The following is an 18,047-nucleotide window of genomic DNA, read 5'->3' as shown; positions in this document are numbered from 1 at the left end:
GCTGCGGTGCAGCAGCACACTTCTAAGGTAAAAGCTGCCAGCAGGGCTGAGCATCAAGGTGCAGTGGAAGGGCCGGGCCCCAGAGATGGCTCGGGCTTCATAGAAACCGCATCCCCTGCACCTATGGTAGCTATGCCCTTGTACACACCCATAGCCAGATTAAGGGGGGGATGCAGGGCATACTGTACCCTGGGCCCCCCTCTGTCAGGGGGCTCCCTGGCTAGAGCACACTGACATCACTAGCTTTCCCTATTATGCAGCAGCAGAACCAGACAGCCAGAATGTGAGCAGGGCAGTATGCAGTGCAGGCAGAGACACAGGAGTATTAGATTTCATGAACTATCGACGGAGCTTCCCAACAAGAGGCGAGATAGGAGGGCGGAGAGAGCTGTAAATGACACAGGGTGGGATCCCTGTGTCACTTACAGCTCTCTACACACCTGGGTGGGATCCCTGTGTAACTTGTTATCTAATGAGGGTCTAAAGAGAGAGAGAGACACACAAACAAACAAACACAAACAAACAAACAAACACATACAGAGTCCTCCTGAGTCCTGTCCCAGTCTGTAAGTAGTACAGAGGCTGCTGCTATTTTTGCATGTAACAAGATAAACATGCTCTCTACCTGGACTTCCTTCTTAAGTTATGATTCCAATCACCTGTATTGAATTACCTTTCTTATCAATTAAATAGTTTAACACAGGTGACTACAATCCTATTTTAAGAGGTAAGTCCATGTACAGAACATGTTGTCCCTCCTGGAATGGGTCATGCTGGGAAGTATGCACAATCTTATATATATCCCCCAACCCCCTTACACCGGGGCCCCCATTTCTAAAGTGCCCCGGGCACCCCCAAGGCTTAATCCAGCCCTGTACAGCTCCTCCACTTGTCATAACTGGCCATTGATGGTATTCAGCCCCAGGCCCATTGACCCTTAAGTCGGCCCTGGATACATTCTGGCATAATATTGACTGATATCTGGGCTGTTTAATAGACATGGGGCGGTATCCTATTACCCATGGTAAAACCTATCATATTAGATCGCCTCAAAACACACAGGTTCAGTGAAATCTGTGTGTTTTCGTGAGAAACTGCCTTGTTTTTGCTTGCTGGGACTGAGGGGAAGGTGTCTTTTTCGCAGGCTGGAACTGCAGGGAGGGTGCCGCAGCTCAGAAGCCAGCCGGGGCAGCGCCGTGACCTGCATCCCCCACCTCTTCCCCGGCAGCGGTCAAATGACAGTGTGGTTATGTGACCAGGGAGTCGGAGGTGGAGCGCTGCATCGGCTCCCAGTGCAATACACAAAAGCCCTGATAAGCCGCAGCTTGTGTCGGCTTATCGGGGCCAATAGGATAGCCCTGGGCGGTATCTTTAATAGGATACCGCCCATGGAGTGTGACTGGAAGGGACTACCTTACTGCTTTTTTACTAACTTAATTAGCACATTTTAAACACCCCAGTACACTGGTGGGAATTGGTATGTTTTACCGACGACGGCTGTATACCGACAGTGGAATCCCGGCAGCAAGGCATTGAGTCCTCTCACGGGCTTGCTGTGCTCGCCATGCTTTGAGCCCGGTGGCTCGCTTCGCTTGCCATAGGTTATATTACCACTAGATTGGTGGCGTGGGCCCACCACCCGAGTGGGAATACCTGGCAGAAGTCGGGATTCTGTCCAGCGGTATTTCACCATCTCTTGGGATTCCATCTGTCTCCTGTATGCCGGCATCCCGACAGCTGGTATTTTAACTGCATCCCCACTGGTGATAGCATGAGGAGATAAAATAATAAGATTTAAAATACATGTAATTTAATGATTTATGTCATTAAATCAAAGATTGATTTTTATTTTTTTACTGTATAGGGCAATGATTCTTAAAGTTAGTAAGATCATGGGGGTAATTCTGAGTTGATCACAGCAGGAACTTTGTTAGCAGTTGGGCAAAACCATGTGCACTGCAGGGGAGGCAGATATAACATGTGCAGAGAGAGTTAGATTTGGGTGTGGTGAGTTCAATCTGCAATCTAAATTGCAGTGTAATAATAAAGCAGCCATTATTTACCCTGCACAGAAACAAAATAACCCACCCAAATCTAACTCTCTCTGCACATGTTATATCTGCCTCCCTTGCAGTGCACATGGTTTTGCCCAACTGCTAAAAAATGTCCTGCTGCGATCAACTTGGAATTACCCCCTATGTTTCATATTAAAATTGATACCCAGATACACAGGTCAATAAATACATTTTTACTCATACTATTAAGTTCTTATTTAAGCAGGAAACAGAAGCAACTACAGGGTACAAGGAATTGTCCATGTATGTCACCACTTGAATCCTTTTGCCCATTGATATGCTTGCTGTACTTGTATCAATTTTGATTCTTTTTAAAGGATTGTAATTTGACCTTGTAAGGTGTTATGGTTGAAGTGATTGGTAAATTGTCCCTGCAGATTGTAGTACCCAAAATTGGTGAGGAAACATTTGTATCGAGGCTTATTTGCATCAGTTAAATGAAGACCAGTTTTTGTCCTTTTTGTTCAGTGGCTTTAACCTTAACCCTCCTCTGTCAGCAATGCCATCACAGTGAATGGAAGGATGCTTTTACACAGATTATTCTGCTTAGCTTCAATTTCATGTTAACATTGAACTACATGTAAGGTGCTTAAAGGCTATTTTGTACATAAAGAAGAGAGCTTTGACTATTGCTTAGGAAGATTGGATCATGTAACCATAAGGCTAAACACTTTTTTTTTTATTGCCAATCCTTCCAAAAGTATAATGTACCATTAATTCATGGATAGTCGCATTGTGCACGAGATAGCCTGGAGATATAACTGCTTTATTTCACTGACTTTTGAGTGTACTGTTACTTCTGTAACAAACATTTATTAGGAGTCATAGGCCACCTAGGTAAGTGACTATGGCCTGCAGTTTTTTTGGGGTTTCAAAGTAAGTCTCCTGGCTATCATCAGTATGATACTATGGTACTGAATTAATGTGTATGAGCGTGATATATATATATATATATATATATATAAAGAGACTAAAGACTTGGGCTGGAGCGTCCCAAGAGTTGTTACTGTACTAAGGGCCCAATTAGGCCTGGAACCTGTGGTGTTCTCAGGTCGCAATGTTGCTGTAAAATGTTGACAAAATGTGATTTCCTCCTTGAGCTATGGTTTCCTCCACAGGCCAAAACATACTCGTAATTTCATTTATTTAATTAACCCTACGACTGGAAACTCCTCTGGGAAAGTGACTGGTGTGAATGATTATAACATTCTCTGCAGAGAGCTGCATTATATGTCAGTGCTATATAAATAAAGCTAAGTACTAATAATAAGTGTCACTATAGAAGTTACACGTTTTGTTTATGACTACACACTTTCGATTGGTGTGTGTTGCAACTGTTCATTATTGTATTTAGTGCTCTGATTTGCTTCCTTTCTAAATCAAAGTTGCCTGGGAACCCTACCTTTTGTTTTTCTCTCATTATCTTGCTATAGTATTGTTACTATCAACATTTTTTTCCTACTGCCTCTAGATAATATAATATTGCAGTGGTATACAGTTTGTGTGTTCCCCAGTTAAATCAAAACAGAAATGGTTTGGCAGTGCGGGGCAGCCAGCAGTTAAGAAATGTGGGTGATGAAATGCAACATCAATGAGGAATAAAGAGAAGCTGACTAAAAAAATGAAGGTCTGTAGCTACTCCAATACTGCACTCGCCCCCCCTCCCTCTTACCCTCTCCTCTCTTTCTTTCTGATTTTTATTTTTGGCATGGAGACAAGCCCTACCTCCAAAGTCAGAGTTTCTCTCTTGGATTGAACTGTACTTTCCCTTCCCCTCCCCCTCTCAGATATGAGAGCTGTGTTTCAGCTCAGTCACTAAATGCTTAGCTGATTTTTTTCCCCTACAGCTCTGCAAGCAGTTTCATTAACTAACTAGTTAACGCAGGGTCGCACAACAAAAAGCATGCTACTCTAAATATGCCGTAAAAATATACTAATGAAAATATCTTTGCACTTGCTGAAGAACATGTTGGGCTGTGGAGGCTTCATGTATTTACAGTTATCAGAGATGGCAGATGGTCAATCGTAGTTAGGCTCCAGTTTTAGCCTAATTGGGTGGATGTGCTTGCTTCCAATGCCTCATCAAACTAGATGGTGGAATCACCGCTATTGGGGTGCAGCAGCTACAGATCCTTGAGTTAGAGGGGGGACCCAGGGCTGATATACACTCAACAATGACTGTAATTGCTAGTGGGTACAGGCAGGTAAAAGCTACTGCCTACACCCACTATTATCTGAAAGTTTGTGCAGAAAATCCCTCATCGTGTATGTAGGCCCTTGTCTATGCTTAAAGGGCCAGGAGAGGGCCACAGAAGAATGCAAAGGAGATTCAGCCCACTGATATACCCAGCCTGCATATGAGTGGGCCTTTGCATATTATTATTATTATTATTATTATTATTATTATTATCATCCTTTATTTATATGACTCAACAAGTGGCCTGCAGCACCTTACAATCAGAAACAGTGACCTATTGGCCCTCATTCCGAGTTGTTCGCTCGCAAGGCGATTTTAGCAGAGTTGCACACGCTAAGCCGCCGCCTACTGGGAGTGAATCTTAGCATCTTAAAATTGCAATCGAAGTATTCGCAATATTGCGATTACACACCTCGTAGCAGTTTCTGCGTAGCTTCAGACTTACTCGGCATCTGCGATCAGTTCAGTGCTTGTCGTTCCTGGTTTGACGTCACAAACACTCCCAGCGTTCGCCCAGACACTCCTCCGTTTCTCCGGCCACTCCTGCGTTTTTTCCGGAAACGGTAGCGTTTTTTCCCACACGCCCATAAAACGGCCTGTTTCCGCCCAGTAACACCCATTTCCTGTCAATCACATTACGATCGCCAGAACGATGAAAAAGCCGTGAGTAAAATTACTAAGTGCATAGCAAATTTACTTGTCGCAGTGCGGACATTGCGCATGCGCATTAAGCGGAAAATCGCTGCGATGCGAGGATTTTTACCGAGCGAACAACTCGGAATGAGGGCCATAGTGCAGAACATTGCAGGACATAGACATGGTTCATAAACATTGCTGCTTCGGAATCATAATACTCAAATAAGTAGCAGTGCAGTATGCCGGCAGTTGGGCTCCCGGCGACCAGCATACCGGCGCCGGGAGCCCGACTGCCGGCTTACCGACAGTGTGGCGAGCGCAAATGAGCCCCTTGCGGGCTCGCTGCGCTCGCCACGCTGCGTGCACGGAAAGAAGTGCTCCATTTGTCCTATAATGACGTTAATGACAAGTCTGCTGTACATAAAAACATTTGCGCTCGCCACACTGTCGGTAAGCCGGCAGTCGGGCTCCCGGCGCCGGTATGCTGGTCGCCGGGAGCCCGACCGCCGGCATACCATACCACACCCCCCTTGGGTCCCGCCGCACTGCTACTTATTTGAGTATTATGATTCTGAAGCAGCAATGTTTATGAACCATGTCTATGTCCTTTAATGTTCTGCGCCACGCTATTTTATTCTCCCTCCAGGGGGGTCGTGGACCCCCACGAGGGAGAATAAGTGTCGGTATGCCGGCTGTCGGGATTCCGGCGCCGGTATACTGTGCGCCGGGATCCGACAGCCGGCATACTGAAGACCACCCCTCAAGGGTTAGGTACCATTGTAGGCAGTGGGGAGGACATGATGGTATAAGTGAGGGAAGGAAAAGTAGTAGTAGTAGTGTTCTGCTCCTAGGTAAAACTTTGCATTTAGCAAATAACCTCCTGAGAAAGAAGTGCTCCATTTGTCCTATAATGACGTTAGTGACAAGTCTGCTGTACATAGAAACATTTTTTTCCTGAAATTCTAACTACTTTGAATACCTCCAGTTTACAAATGCTCCTGAATTGTTTGGGACACATACACCCGAGCTATCTCTCTTATTTTCTTATAGGTACTATATGCTAAATAAGGCTTAGGTGACCTCTGTTTGAGGTTAATGTGTACCTCTTAATTATTTACAGTAAAAGCATCCATTTTATGGACTGAACCTGTATGCAGACTAATAATTTACAGGGGCCAGGCTGATGTGGCACTAGTTCCTTGACTACAGTCAATCATTAATACAACTCACAAAATGGCTGCCTCTTCTGTGTATTAGTAACAAGTCAACTTTAGGTGTATACATATATATGTATATTATATATATAAACCATACTTGCTGACATCCTGGCTGCTCTCTTCGGGAGAGAGCAGCCAGGTCAGCTCAGCAGGGGGGGCGGGGCAGGGCTATGATGCGCAGAGGGAGCAGGGAGGAGGCAAATGGGGGCGTGGTTACAGCGGCTGCATCATGAAGACCTCCCCCCCCCCCCCTACTCTGTAATGCCGATATTACCAGCATTATACTGCAGTGGGTGTGGTTGTGATGAAGTGGTTAAGCAAGAATCCCATCATCTACTACCCGCGGCAGGGGGGAACCTTGAAAATTGGGAGACTTGCCTGCTCTTCCAGGGGGCGGGAGTGCCAGACGATTTTTAGGAGCCTCCTGGCCATTCCGGGATAGTAGGCAAGTATCATATAAACATGGATGGCACTCAGACTCCCAATATAAAGTAGTTACAAAGAAGGTTTTTAAGACAATATTTCAGAGTTTGAATTACTCTTTCTTCAGTCCTGAGGAAAGAATAGTTAAAACTCTGAAACTTTGACTGCAGAACCAGCTTTGTAAACTACTTTCTATTGGGAGTCCTAGTGCCGTCCATCGTCCATCTTTATATGCTACTTTTTTGGAAGTGCATCGGAACACGTTCTTTTGAAACAGGGATGAGTGCCGGGTAACTCGATATGAAAAAATAAAAAAATTATATATATATATATATATATATATATATATATATATATATATACATATACACGTTTATATTATTCACTTACTTGGCGTATGCATAACTTTTCTTTGGTGGAATCCACATTCCTTGCTTTGTACTAAAAACATTATGGTTTTTAAATATTCTATGATCATTTCCTCAATGGTATCCGTATATATTTAGCCAGTATCATTTACACTATAATTTATCATGAGTTTGTACAATTCTAAAGCAGCTAGCTAGAATGCCTATATTTAAGTATTACAGCAGTACATTTTTAAACTATTATTAATCAACGTTTTATTGCTCTCAAAAATTTCCAGCACAAATAATAGATGGTACTGACTGGGTTAATGGAGGAATGCATAAAAGTCCAAGCCGCCTCTTGCCTTGTCCCTATATAAACTGTGCTTGGAAGGCACAAGAGAATTACAGCAGCTGGCTGATTTTGTTCCCAGTCCCACCCCACCACTTAATCCACTGGGCCGAGTTTGAAGGTTTCCTTAATGAGGACAGCAAAGAGGTTAAAAGTCGCCGTTTCATGGATGACTTGACACGACTTACCTTCTCCTAACTGATTTTGATTTCTTCTGTATTTACAGAAACCCTAACATAGAAAGTGGAGCACTAGTCAAGGCAGAAAACCGCAAACAGCCAATGGCCCTAAACATGCACTTTTTCTTTTATTTATATTTGACTTTTTTGGCTGTCAGTCCCCAGTCTCTGTTCAGTTCACACCAGCTGGAATGCTCTCGTATAAACTGAAATTTCAGTGTTTTTTTTTTTTTTTTTTAACCTTACTAGCATTGCTTTTTACTTGCTCTTATATATTTACAGCACAGCTATGGTAGGGTTCTTGGCAGTACATTACAATCTAGACCTGTCCAGAGGAGCTTGCGGTTCCAATCACCCTTTAATCCTCATGCTGCAAGAGCCAACTCTGTATTAAAATGTGATATATCGCTCGGTGTGCCATCACAGACGGACTGCATGCTATAAAGTTACTATTCAGTGTGCTATAATGTGGCTTACTGCTCTGGAATAAACCTGATGTCAGTGTAAATATCTTTATACAATAGTATAAAAATAATTTCAATTTGTATGTCCAGGGCTGCATTTAAATGCAATTCTAGAGTACAGTTTACATGAATGTTACTTAGTAAATAAGAGAATAAATCTTACTGTAGCCATGATAGAAATATTATGTCACAAACACAAAACCATTAAATAATTGCCTTAAAGTGTTGTTGTTCTTTTAATTAATGGTAAGAACGAATAGAAGCTTTGGATTGCGTGTTAGGGGCTATGTCACATGAGAAATAGGCCTTGATACTGTGCTTGGTGCAACCGCACTACGTTATAACATCAGGACTATCTGATGGCATGTTAACAAAAATTCACTAATGAATCCGTTAGACATGCGATTTACTTAAATTGACTGTATAAGTTGCAATATAAGCTGCTGTATGACCCACAACAGCAATTCTAGGCAATAATCCGACTGGCCCATTATATCTCATATTGGTAAATACAGTTAAAAGATGGATGCGGTCAGCCATCTTTTGTCTGCAGTGACAGACCACAGTTACATTATCCAAATTGGCCCAAAAGGACAGTGACGTAATCGCTTAGCGATTGGGCTGGGCAGCGAGATAAGCCTACTGACTGCTACCTTAATACATGATCGTTGAACAGAGGGTCCATTGCACAAGTACTCTGTCCTGAAGGGTTCTGTCCATTACTGAACATTGGACAGACCTGATGTGATAAAATAAGATAAATGACTATACGTTTACTGGTTGTGAAATTGTTCAGGTGAAGGCTATGAGTAAACTGACAACACTTGAACCCCTTAGCCTAGAAGCAGTAGCCAGCATGACTTTCTTTTCATTGTATGATCGTGTATTGTAATCATGCCATGTTAATTTTGCCTCCCTTATTGTAAAATGCTGCTGATTATGTTGGCCTTGTTGAAAGGATAGTCATTTCTGCGGCACATTTTGTCATCAGAAGATAAAAATATAATGTGACTATAGAAAGATGCTGTATGAGTTTTAAGAGCAAAACTGTATGAAACCCTAAGAGGGCACTGATGCTGGAAAGTCTGCCTATTTCTAATGAGTGGGACTTTTTCCAAATGAGTGTGACTTGACAGGAATGTTATACGGTTCCCCTGTCAGCCCTTAAGTGTATGTGAGAGTGGGAAAAAGAAGCTGCTTCCAGCCTCCAAAATTATATGTCCCAAGCCACTTACCTCAACCATTAACCCTTACAGTGCCCAAAAGTTCTGTCACTTTATGCTGTTCTAGGACCTTGTAACGACACGCTTAGCTAGCTTATATTGGAAATTGATGAGACTAGATAGTATTGGTTAATAGTCTGGGGAACTGTCATATGGGCTCTAATAAAGTATTGACATTTACCCGTTTAAACATTCTTATTCGTTTGTACTAGCTGTACATATATATATATATATATATATATATATATACATATACTGTTAGAATTTGTGAGATACCCAAAGAGTTAAGAAAGTCAGTAAGAGCCACACCCGGCTCCCCTCACCCCAGATAACCGCAGAGAGGGAGGGCCTAGGGGCGGAATAGCAAGAGGTGAGGCATAGGGTGTATATAAGTCAACCTCCTGCTTGCCAGTTCAGGCTCCTGAGTTCTGCAATATATCTGTTGGGTTGTGCATTACACACTGATTGTCTCATATTTGTGAAGTGTAATGAAATAATTGCTTTACAGTATGTCAAGTGTTATGTTGATATTGTACATAATGCAACATACATTTGTCATGATGTAATCATTCTGTGTGGTATGACTGTCATTGTACTGGGTACAGTATAATTTGGGGATTTGTATTAATATTGTATAAATGCCTACTGTGCCTATCTTTAACACACAAGTTGTTCACTGCCAGGCAAATGTCGGTTCTTTATAGGTTCACCAGGCTCATGTATTAGATTACTAGGAGCTATATATGTAGGTAAATACATGATAAACTTTGCAGCTAGCTAGCTCATGTCGATCTCATAGCTATTTACCTATATGTCACCTGTATATCACATATATAGCTAGCTCATGTCTACTATATTATCAAACCATCGATTGATCGATCGATCCATATCTAGTACAGGTGATATATGTGCCTACAGACAGAGCCCCTCTCCTTGGCAGATACTGTAGCAATGAAGTGTGCAGCAGCTCAGCTTTACAGTATATTCGTAGTGCAGCAGGAGCACAGTGTACTAGGTGCAGTGCATTCTGACACAGGACGGTATGAGCAGAGGAAGAAGAGCCGGGCAGCCTTCCTCCTCCTCCACCTCCTCCTCCTGTCTGATTTAACCCCTCCTCTCCCGGCAGGGCGCCGGTACCCTGCTGCAAGCTGTGGGCATGTGAAGGGGCGGAGGTACATTATAGGAGAGGAGCACACAGCGCACCAGGGGGAGGAGTGTCTCCTTGATGATTGTGTAATTAAATAATAATAATAATAAAAAAAAAATCCGAAATCCTTAAGTGTGATTTGGAAAGCTAGAGCGGTGCAGAGGGTGTAACCGGTGCGAGTGTGAGTGAGCGGAAGAGAGGGAGTGAGCGGAGAGGGAGCTGCTGCTGCTGCTGCTGTGTGCGGGATATACTGCTGCTGCTGCTTATTGGGGGATAGAGCTAATACGCTCACTATTACATTGCCGGTACATTACACAGCACCGAGCTCATCTCTCAGCAGCAGCACCCTGCACGAAGCGCCGCCGGGAGCTCGGGCACAGCCGGTTATGCCAGCGCAGGGGGCAGGCGCCCAGTAGCCGCCGGACAAGAGCGGACCTGCACCCCTTCCTCCCCTCCAGCCGCCGGGCACAGGGTACAATGAATAGGTGAAGCCTCTCCCCGCGGATACCGTGTCTGGGGACCCGTGCAGCCAAGCCATGATGTATTCTCCTATCTGCCTGACTCAGGTACAGTCTGTCCTGTGTGTGTGTGTGTGCCGGGCATGGGGCGCTGCAGAGGGGGTGCCCGGGGCACAGCGCCGTGCTGGGGCATTACTACACTGCAGCGCCCATGTGGAAGTTACTGTATCTATCGCATCGGCGTGTGGGGGCATGCTGATGGTACAGCACTATGATACTGTAGTTCCATGGGCGCCCAGCGGGGCCCTCTGCCAGGTGCCCGGGGAAGTCCTATGCATATCCCGGGACAGTCGGTCACCCGGAGCGGGCACGGAGAGGCGGTATTAGTGCATTGCTTTACTTTCCTCCTTCACCGCGGTTCTGGGAACGAGTGGCTGCTGCCTGGCCGTCTGCATCTCACGTCTCATCCTCATGTACTAATATCGCCTCTCTCTGTTGCGCCGCTTGGGCCAAGTCATTCTCCGCAGCCGTACATCGGCGGCACCCGCCTGGCAAGGGGCTCAGTCGCTTGGGCGAGTCACGCAGCGCGTGCTAGCGCCTGTGCATGTCACATTAGGAGATTGGAAGTTGTATGGCAGGAATAGGCTGACCCCAGCATATACACATTTATTGTCATTAATTGGTAATGCAGGATAAAAGCGGGATAGAGGAAGAGGACAGCATTGATTTAGCATTATGGTATAAGGCAGTAATGCCCTGCTGCAACTATTGTCCTCTAGAAACTACTTACAAAAATTCTAAAACAAGGTTGTGTGGAGTATTTCTAGCTGTAATACTATTACTTGGAATAACCAGTTCCCTACCTTTACCACATACTGTGTAATGGAATTTATTATTATACAAAGTATGTGTTGTGCTTTTATTATTTAATATCATCTGATTTTGTCATTTTCACTTTAGCCTTTGAAACTATATTTTAAGTGTAACTAGTGCAAGTGGATGATGATGATAATAATAATAATAATAATAATAATAATAATAATAATAATAATAATAATAATAATAATAATATTACCCAGGTTATTAGATGTATTGATTTAGATCGGATTTGGCGCTACAGAGTTTGTGGCAGAGATGTCATTTCATTTTCAGCAAGTGAAGAAGCACACTGTCATATGTGGTGCTTATGGAAAGAGTACACTAACATCAAACACCAGACTTTTACCAATTCAAGTATATAATAAGAGAACTCTATTGAACCTTGGTGCAGAGCACATTAATTTTCAATTATTTCTGCAATTGCCAAGAGTTGGGACATTTGTTAAAATCTGCAAATAATTAATATTTAAATGATGTGACAAATGATATCCATTGCCTTACAAATATACTGAGGCGTTTACAAATTGTGAATGAAGATGAAGACAATGATAAGGCTTTTTCAGTGATTGGATACAGTCCTGTAGTTTTTTTGGCTGACACTTTTTTTACTGTTTATATTTTGTTTGGCATGTGAGTTTGTGTGACTAGATGTATTTTAATCAGGGAGTGTTTAGGGTACTGGCATCTTCTAAAGTTATTCAAGGCCATTTGCACCTGATCGTATTTACATCTGCGTTCCAGCGATTTCTTCCTTTTTATATTTCTTATTAATTCATAATTAGTAAAGAATATTTCTTTGTTGGAGAAATGTCGAGGATTGGTTAAAATAATGTTTAGCTTTCAGGCATATATTATTAATGTTTAAACGATGTATATACAAATAAAGTAGCAGTTTACAAAGCGTACTTTAATTTACGTGTAATGTGTGGTGATATCTGGTGAGATATGCACATAAGTATATATGTACATAAAAAAATATAATACCTGTATAAACACTAAAAACATAATACATTTTTCATGTATGTTTTATGGTCTATTTATTTGCTATTTCCTTAAGTTTGACTGTTTTCATTATGGATTAAACTTTAACTATGTGTGTCCACTTAGCTATTAGGCATTTAGAATTTTTTATGAAACAAGTGCAATATTTTACCCATTTTTTATAATCCCCTAATGATCACAGCATGACTGCATATGACCTATGCAATGGTAGTGTTATAAGATTGTACCTGGTAACCCCTCTTTTTAGTGACTGCTGTGTCATACTCCCTCCCACATAGCATCATTATTTTTGCCAGCTGATAAATTTAATCTTTTAAAAGTGATTTTTGGTCAGACTTTATACTGTCCATCATTGTTTTTTATGAAGTTTGCTCATTTAAAAATATATATTTTTAAAATAGAAAAATAGATGAGGGAAAATACGTTTTCTATCATTTTATTCTGCTATTCACCTTATATATTATATTAATTTGGAATTAGTACTGGATTTTGCTTTGACTTTTTGAAATTTAGTATTTTTGTGGTATCTCGCCATTGTAAAGTGAGAGATTTTTGGGATTAACTGTATTTGGAGTTTTTGCTTGATCGTATTTCAACTCCTTACAATTTATTACTATATAATAATAATTTTATACAAGAAATATATTTTATATTCAAAAATAATAAATTTAGGTCACGTGAATATTTATTTAAAAATTATATAGAATCATATAATTTCAGTAACAAAAAAATGACTTCCCCAAAATGAAACAGGTTAGGATTGTCTGCCTACAAAATGGGAGATAGGTGGATTTTGATGCTTGTGGGCATTAATTGGAAGCACTAATATGCAATCTTTGCAAATTCTGCGGAAGGCCCTATAAAGTTTTACTTCAATACTCCATTTAGGATAAGTTTTATAAGGTCAATTTTCTTGGCAATCAGCACTTCTAAACCAGAATACAGATGCAGAAATAAGCTGATAAAAATGTACAGTATATAGTCTATACCGATAAAGACCAAAAATTATATATTGAGCGCTGTTGAAAATGCATTGATGAAGCAGTTATATAAAGGTAAACTTGTATGCTGCTACTTTACTGTATATTACACTTCTTTTAATATAATGTAATACAGATTTTATTGATTTTTATGCCACTACATCACAATATGTTTTTTAGTTCACATCACTAAATTCATCCAGGTACAGTAACTATAAAGGAATGTAATGAAAGCCAGGCCCCTGCTGCGTATGTACTATGAACTATGTACTGTTCATATAAAATCTTTTTATTATGCTGTACAATAAATAGTTTGCCCAGATTTTAAATTTTTTTAATGTCCAAGAATTTTTTTTTTCCTTTTTCATTTTTCGATTTACCTGTGTACGCTTGTATCACCTATAAATAGGTTTTTTTTTTAATACCTGTAGAAAATAATTTGAAAAGAAATTATTTTTTCTTTCTTATCGGTATACTATTGTATTTTAAACTGTGAACTTATATCGCTCAGTGCTTTACATGATATCGCTCAGTGCTTTACATGTCATTGCGACAGTGCCTAATGATATGGCACTTACACTATAGACCCCCCCCCCCAAAAAAAAAAGAAAAAGAAAAACTTACACAAAAAATCTTATATAGTTCCTGTTACCCTTTTTTGCTGAAAAATGCAGTGGCTGATTCCTGCACTCACCACACTGTAAGCATATGGACCTGGTGTTTTTCCCATTTTCCCATATTTTGTTTATAAATTTAATGATACCAATTATACCTGTAATTGGTAACTGTTTGCTTGTTGTCTTTTTAGAAAGATCTTTGGGAACTTTGTGTTAGTATTTGGGGTTGAAAATTGGGATAGAAAACACTGAGTTAGAAGGAAGGGCAGCCTCATCGTGGGCTGCGGGCTGCTCGGTAAAACTGCTGCCTTCCCACACAAAGAACAGATTGTATTTTAACTCCTTCTCTGGCCTAGTTGGGGAATAAAACATAATAATCATGTCATTATACCTCTGCTCTAAAGGGTTATCAATTGCATAATTCCCTCATTGGCCCTCTGATAATCTAGTGCATTCTAATTATTACATTCCCTACTTTCTCCGCTCAATGTTTTTATGTTATAAACCACTATGCTTGCTTATGTAAAAGTACTACCTTCTGTAGGCATCATCTAATAATTCACTATTCCCCACTTTTAGTTGGAGGACAACATATTATACTCCTAGGTAGTAAATAAAGTCAGTTTTATGGTAAATAAATTAATATTTTAAATCTGACAGTAGATTGCAATTCATTTCAATAACGGAAGGGTATATTTGTATTTTCGGAGAAGTGAGTGTGATAAGTACACCCTTCAAGCCATGCATGGGATATTTCTTTTCCTACCAGGTGACAGTTATGTATTTTAGTCATTTATAGAGTGTAGTGAAATGTAGCCACATAAAATTTTGTTGTTAAATAACTATACATAGTACAGGCATGTTATTAGTTGCTTCCTATTTGTGGTTAAGCTGCATTATACATTAAGGCTATTTTAAGATACAAACTATGAAGTGCTTGCGAATTAGAGTAGGAACTTTCATTTGATAAGTTTTATTTGCAGATAAGGCCATTGACGTGTCTTTAAAACGGTGCAACTCTTCTTGACATCGGATGATGGCAACTTGGCCATCAGAGTGCATTTAACATAAGCTGTTAGCCCAGCAACATGATGGAACAGAATTTTTGTTTAAGAACACTGAAATGCATGGTTTGCACAAAATCTCTGTTTGACCAGTGGTGCTCTCATAATGTCACAGCACGCAGAGGCATCGTCAATGCCAGCTGCATGCCAAGTTGCCGTTTTTCATTGTCTACTTGTGATAGATTTTGAACTGATTCACAGTCTGGGGGGAGGCACAAATCCACTAGTGCACAATGCCGCTCTAGTACAGCAACATAGGGAGACAGTATCTGCATCAAAAAGCATTTAATCACCCTACCACTATCGCTATTTTCTGCAGTGCTCAGTTTAAGTAAGAGGCCTGGACCATAATATATTGAAGTATTAGAACCAGAAAGCAAAGTGGCGGCAAGTCTAGTTATTGCCGCAGTTCCCTGTACTTCTGTGCATGTTCCGTGTCATTTGTACCGTGTGTAATGTCTTATTACCTTAGATTATAAAGTCGTTGCAAGGCTAAGCTCAATATTGAAATGAAATAGTATTTATACATGTATTCCCTACATACTACAAGCTTTGCTACTTATGAAGATGTTCATCAGTATAATTCTGTCCCATAGGATCCAAGAAATGGTATTAAATTACCAATTAGCCTGGGTGCTCTTTCAGACAGAGATTCCTATTGTTTTCTGTGTTTTATTAGACAGTCATTCTTTATGTATCTGTAGATATAACTTGCATTGATAGTATTATAATTTTGACAACAAAAATAGTCACGGTGTTATTGCTATTACTAAGTATTTATTATATTGTTAAGTTCATAGAGATATGCACCGACATAATCTACTCTGCAATATAAGTTTATTTCTCTACTGCTCCATCCACAACACCCGTATATCTGTAGTTACGCCATTGGAATGGTGTTGTACTAGTGCAGGAATGCCTGTCTCCCTAGATAAGGGAGATGGATCAAGTTTAATAGCGCATGCTCCGCTATACCACTAGCAGTCTCTTGCTGAGAGCATGCTCTGAGAGCGGGAATTGAGTGGCATTGCACAGAGCTTGTTGCTGTGCTTTGTTTCCCAGTGCCACCGAGAGGAGAAATGAACTGTGGCATCCGCTGCTGCCTCCTGAAAATATCGGCTTCCTTTTTTTTAACTGTATAGTGTACTTTTTGGAAAGAAAAAACAACAACAACAGATACAGGCATATGCAATGGTACTGATTGGTGTCAGCACAATACTCAGGCTGGACAGAAAGCCATACATGCTAGGTTGAATGTGTTGCTGCCTTTCTTTCGATATGCATACTTTGCACATACCATTTATATTTATATTCAACGTAAAGTGCTGTAGTTTGCTGAAAGTCTGCTTTATTTTAAAGTCATCGGTTTCTCGCAGTCCATATTGTTGTTGGCAATCCGTTGGTTCATGCGTGTATGAAACTTGTGCATGGCTTTTTGTATGATGATGCACATACTGATTTTATATTTCCTTTTCGAACAGTTAATTTTAACTATTGTCTGATGCCTTTTTTCCCCCCATCTATTCCTACAGGATGAGTTCCATCCATTCATTGAGGCTCTTCTTCCACATGTCCGTGCAATCGCTTATACGTGGTTCAATCTCCAAGCCCGTAAGCGCAAGTACTTCAAAAAACATGAAAAGCGAATGTCGAAGGATGAGGAGAGGGCAGTTAAGGATGAGCTTTTGAGCGAGAAGCCAGAAATCAAGCAGAAATGGGCATCCAGGCTCCTAGCCAAGCTGCGCAAAGACATCCGCCAGGAGTACCGGGAGGATTTTGTGCTCACGGTGACAGGGAAGAAGCACCCCTGCTGTGTGCTATCAAACCCAGACCAAAAGGGCAAGATCCGGAGGATCGATTGCCTGCGGCAGGCCGACAAGGTCTGGCGTTTGGATCTGGTCATGGTCATCCTCTTCAAAGGTATCCCCCTGGAAAGTACAGACGGGGAACGGCTAGTCAAATCACCACACTGCACCAACCCAGCACTTTGCGTCCAGCCACATCATATAACTGTATCGGTCAAGGAGCTTGATTTGTTCTTGGCGTACTATGTACAGGACCAAGGTAAGATTTACATCGCCTGTGTTTTGCCATCTACAATAATCAAAATAAACCAGTGGAAAATGTAGAATATGTATATACTGTACATATGATTTTATGTACAAATGTCTGTGTAAACCCCTAACGTGCATATGGCTTCATTTTAGACATTGTTGCACACCCAATTAAATGCTGTTTATCACATAGAGTTCATGAATAAAAACAAGTGTAGAAACAGAGAAACTTTTACATTTCCCAAAATTGTTGCATTCTAGCTTCAACACTTTACATTGACAAATGTGTTCTTTATACTTACTTTACTTACTTTATACCCTATAATGAATTACAATACCAAATCTCCAACAAAGGCAACTTCAATCTTGCTAGCCATTACGATCCAAGTTACGTGGTACGTGAGGCCGTCTATGACCTAAAATGTATCCATTCTGACCCTGTATACTGTACTTTTCCTTGCAAAGTCCTTTTTATGCTCTTATTTTTTGCAATTTTTTTGAGTGTACTGAGAGGTTAATATTGGTGTGCTACATATTTGGTATTTTACTGATAGAAGAGATCGTTTTTGTACTGTATCATAAACTAGTAGATCGGTTACTGTTTTGCAGTCTTGTGAATTGTGCAGACCATACATTAATATATTATCAAGTAAAAAATATACTTGTAGATGCTTGTGAGCACTAAACTATTCCAACTAGTCTCCATTGCAAACCAGTTACCGACTATTACATA

The 18,047-nt window shown here is 40.9% G+C and overlaps 1 protein-coding gene across 9 annotated transcripts in view; it reads left to right on the top strand.

Moving 5' to 3' along the window:
* NFIB (nuclear factor I B) overlaps window positions 1-18,047 on the top strand; it is a 266,130-nt gene that overhangs the window by 9,675 nt on the left and 238,408 nt on the right. For 4 of the 9 annotated variants that reach the window (XM_063914061.1, XM_063914062.1, XM_063914065.1 and 1 more), the window contains exons 1-2: window positions 10,283-10,826; window positions 16,793-17,324. In XM_063914061.1, the coding sequence (XP_063770131.1) occupies window positions 10,797-10,826; window positions 16,793-17,324 (562 nt within the window). In that variant the 5' untranslated portion in view covers window positions 10,283-10,796. Of the gene's footprint in view, window positions 1-10,279; window positions 10,827-16,301; window positions 16,455-16,792; window positions 17,325-18,047 lie in introns of those variants that run through there. The other 5 variants (XM_063914060.1, XM_063914057.1, XM_063914063.1 and 2 more) reach the window with 5 other exon arrangements.

The sequence above is a fragment of the Pseudophryne corroboree genome, chromosome 1 (assembly GCF_028390025.1).
Source record: "Pseudophryne corroboree isolate aPseCor3 chromosome 1, aPseCor3.hap2, whole genome shotgun sequence".
NCBI classification, from domain to species: Eukaryota; Metazoa; Chordata; class Amphibia; order Anura; family Myobatrachidae; genus Pseudophryne; species Pseudophryne corroboree.
This window is presented reverse-complemented; position numbering and strand designations above follow the sequence as displayed.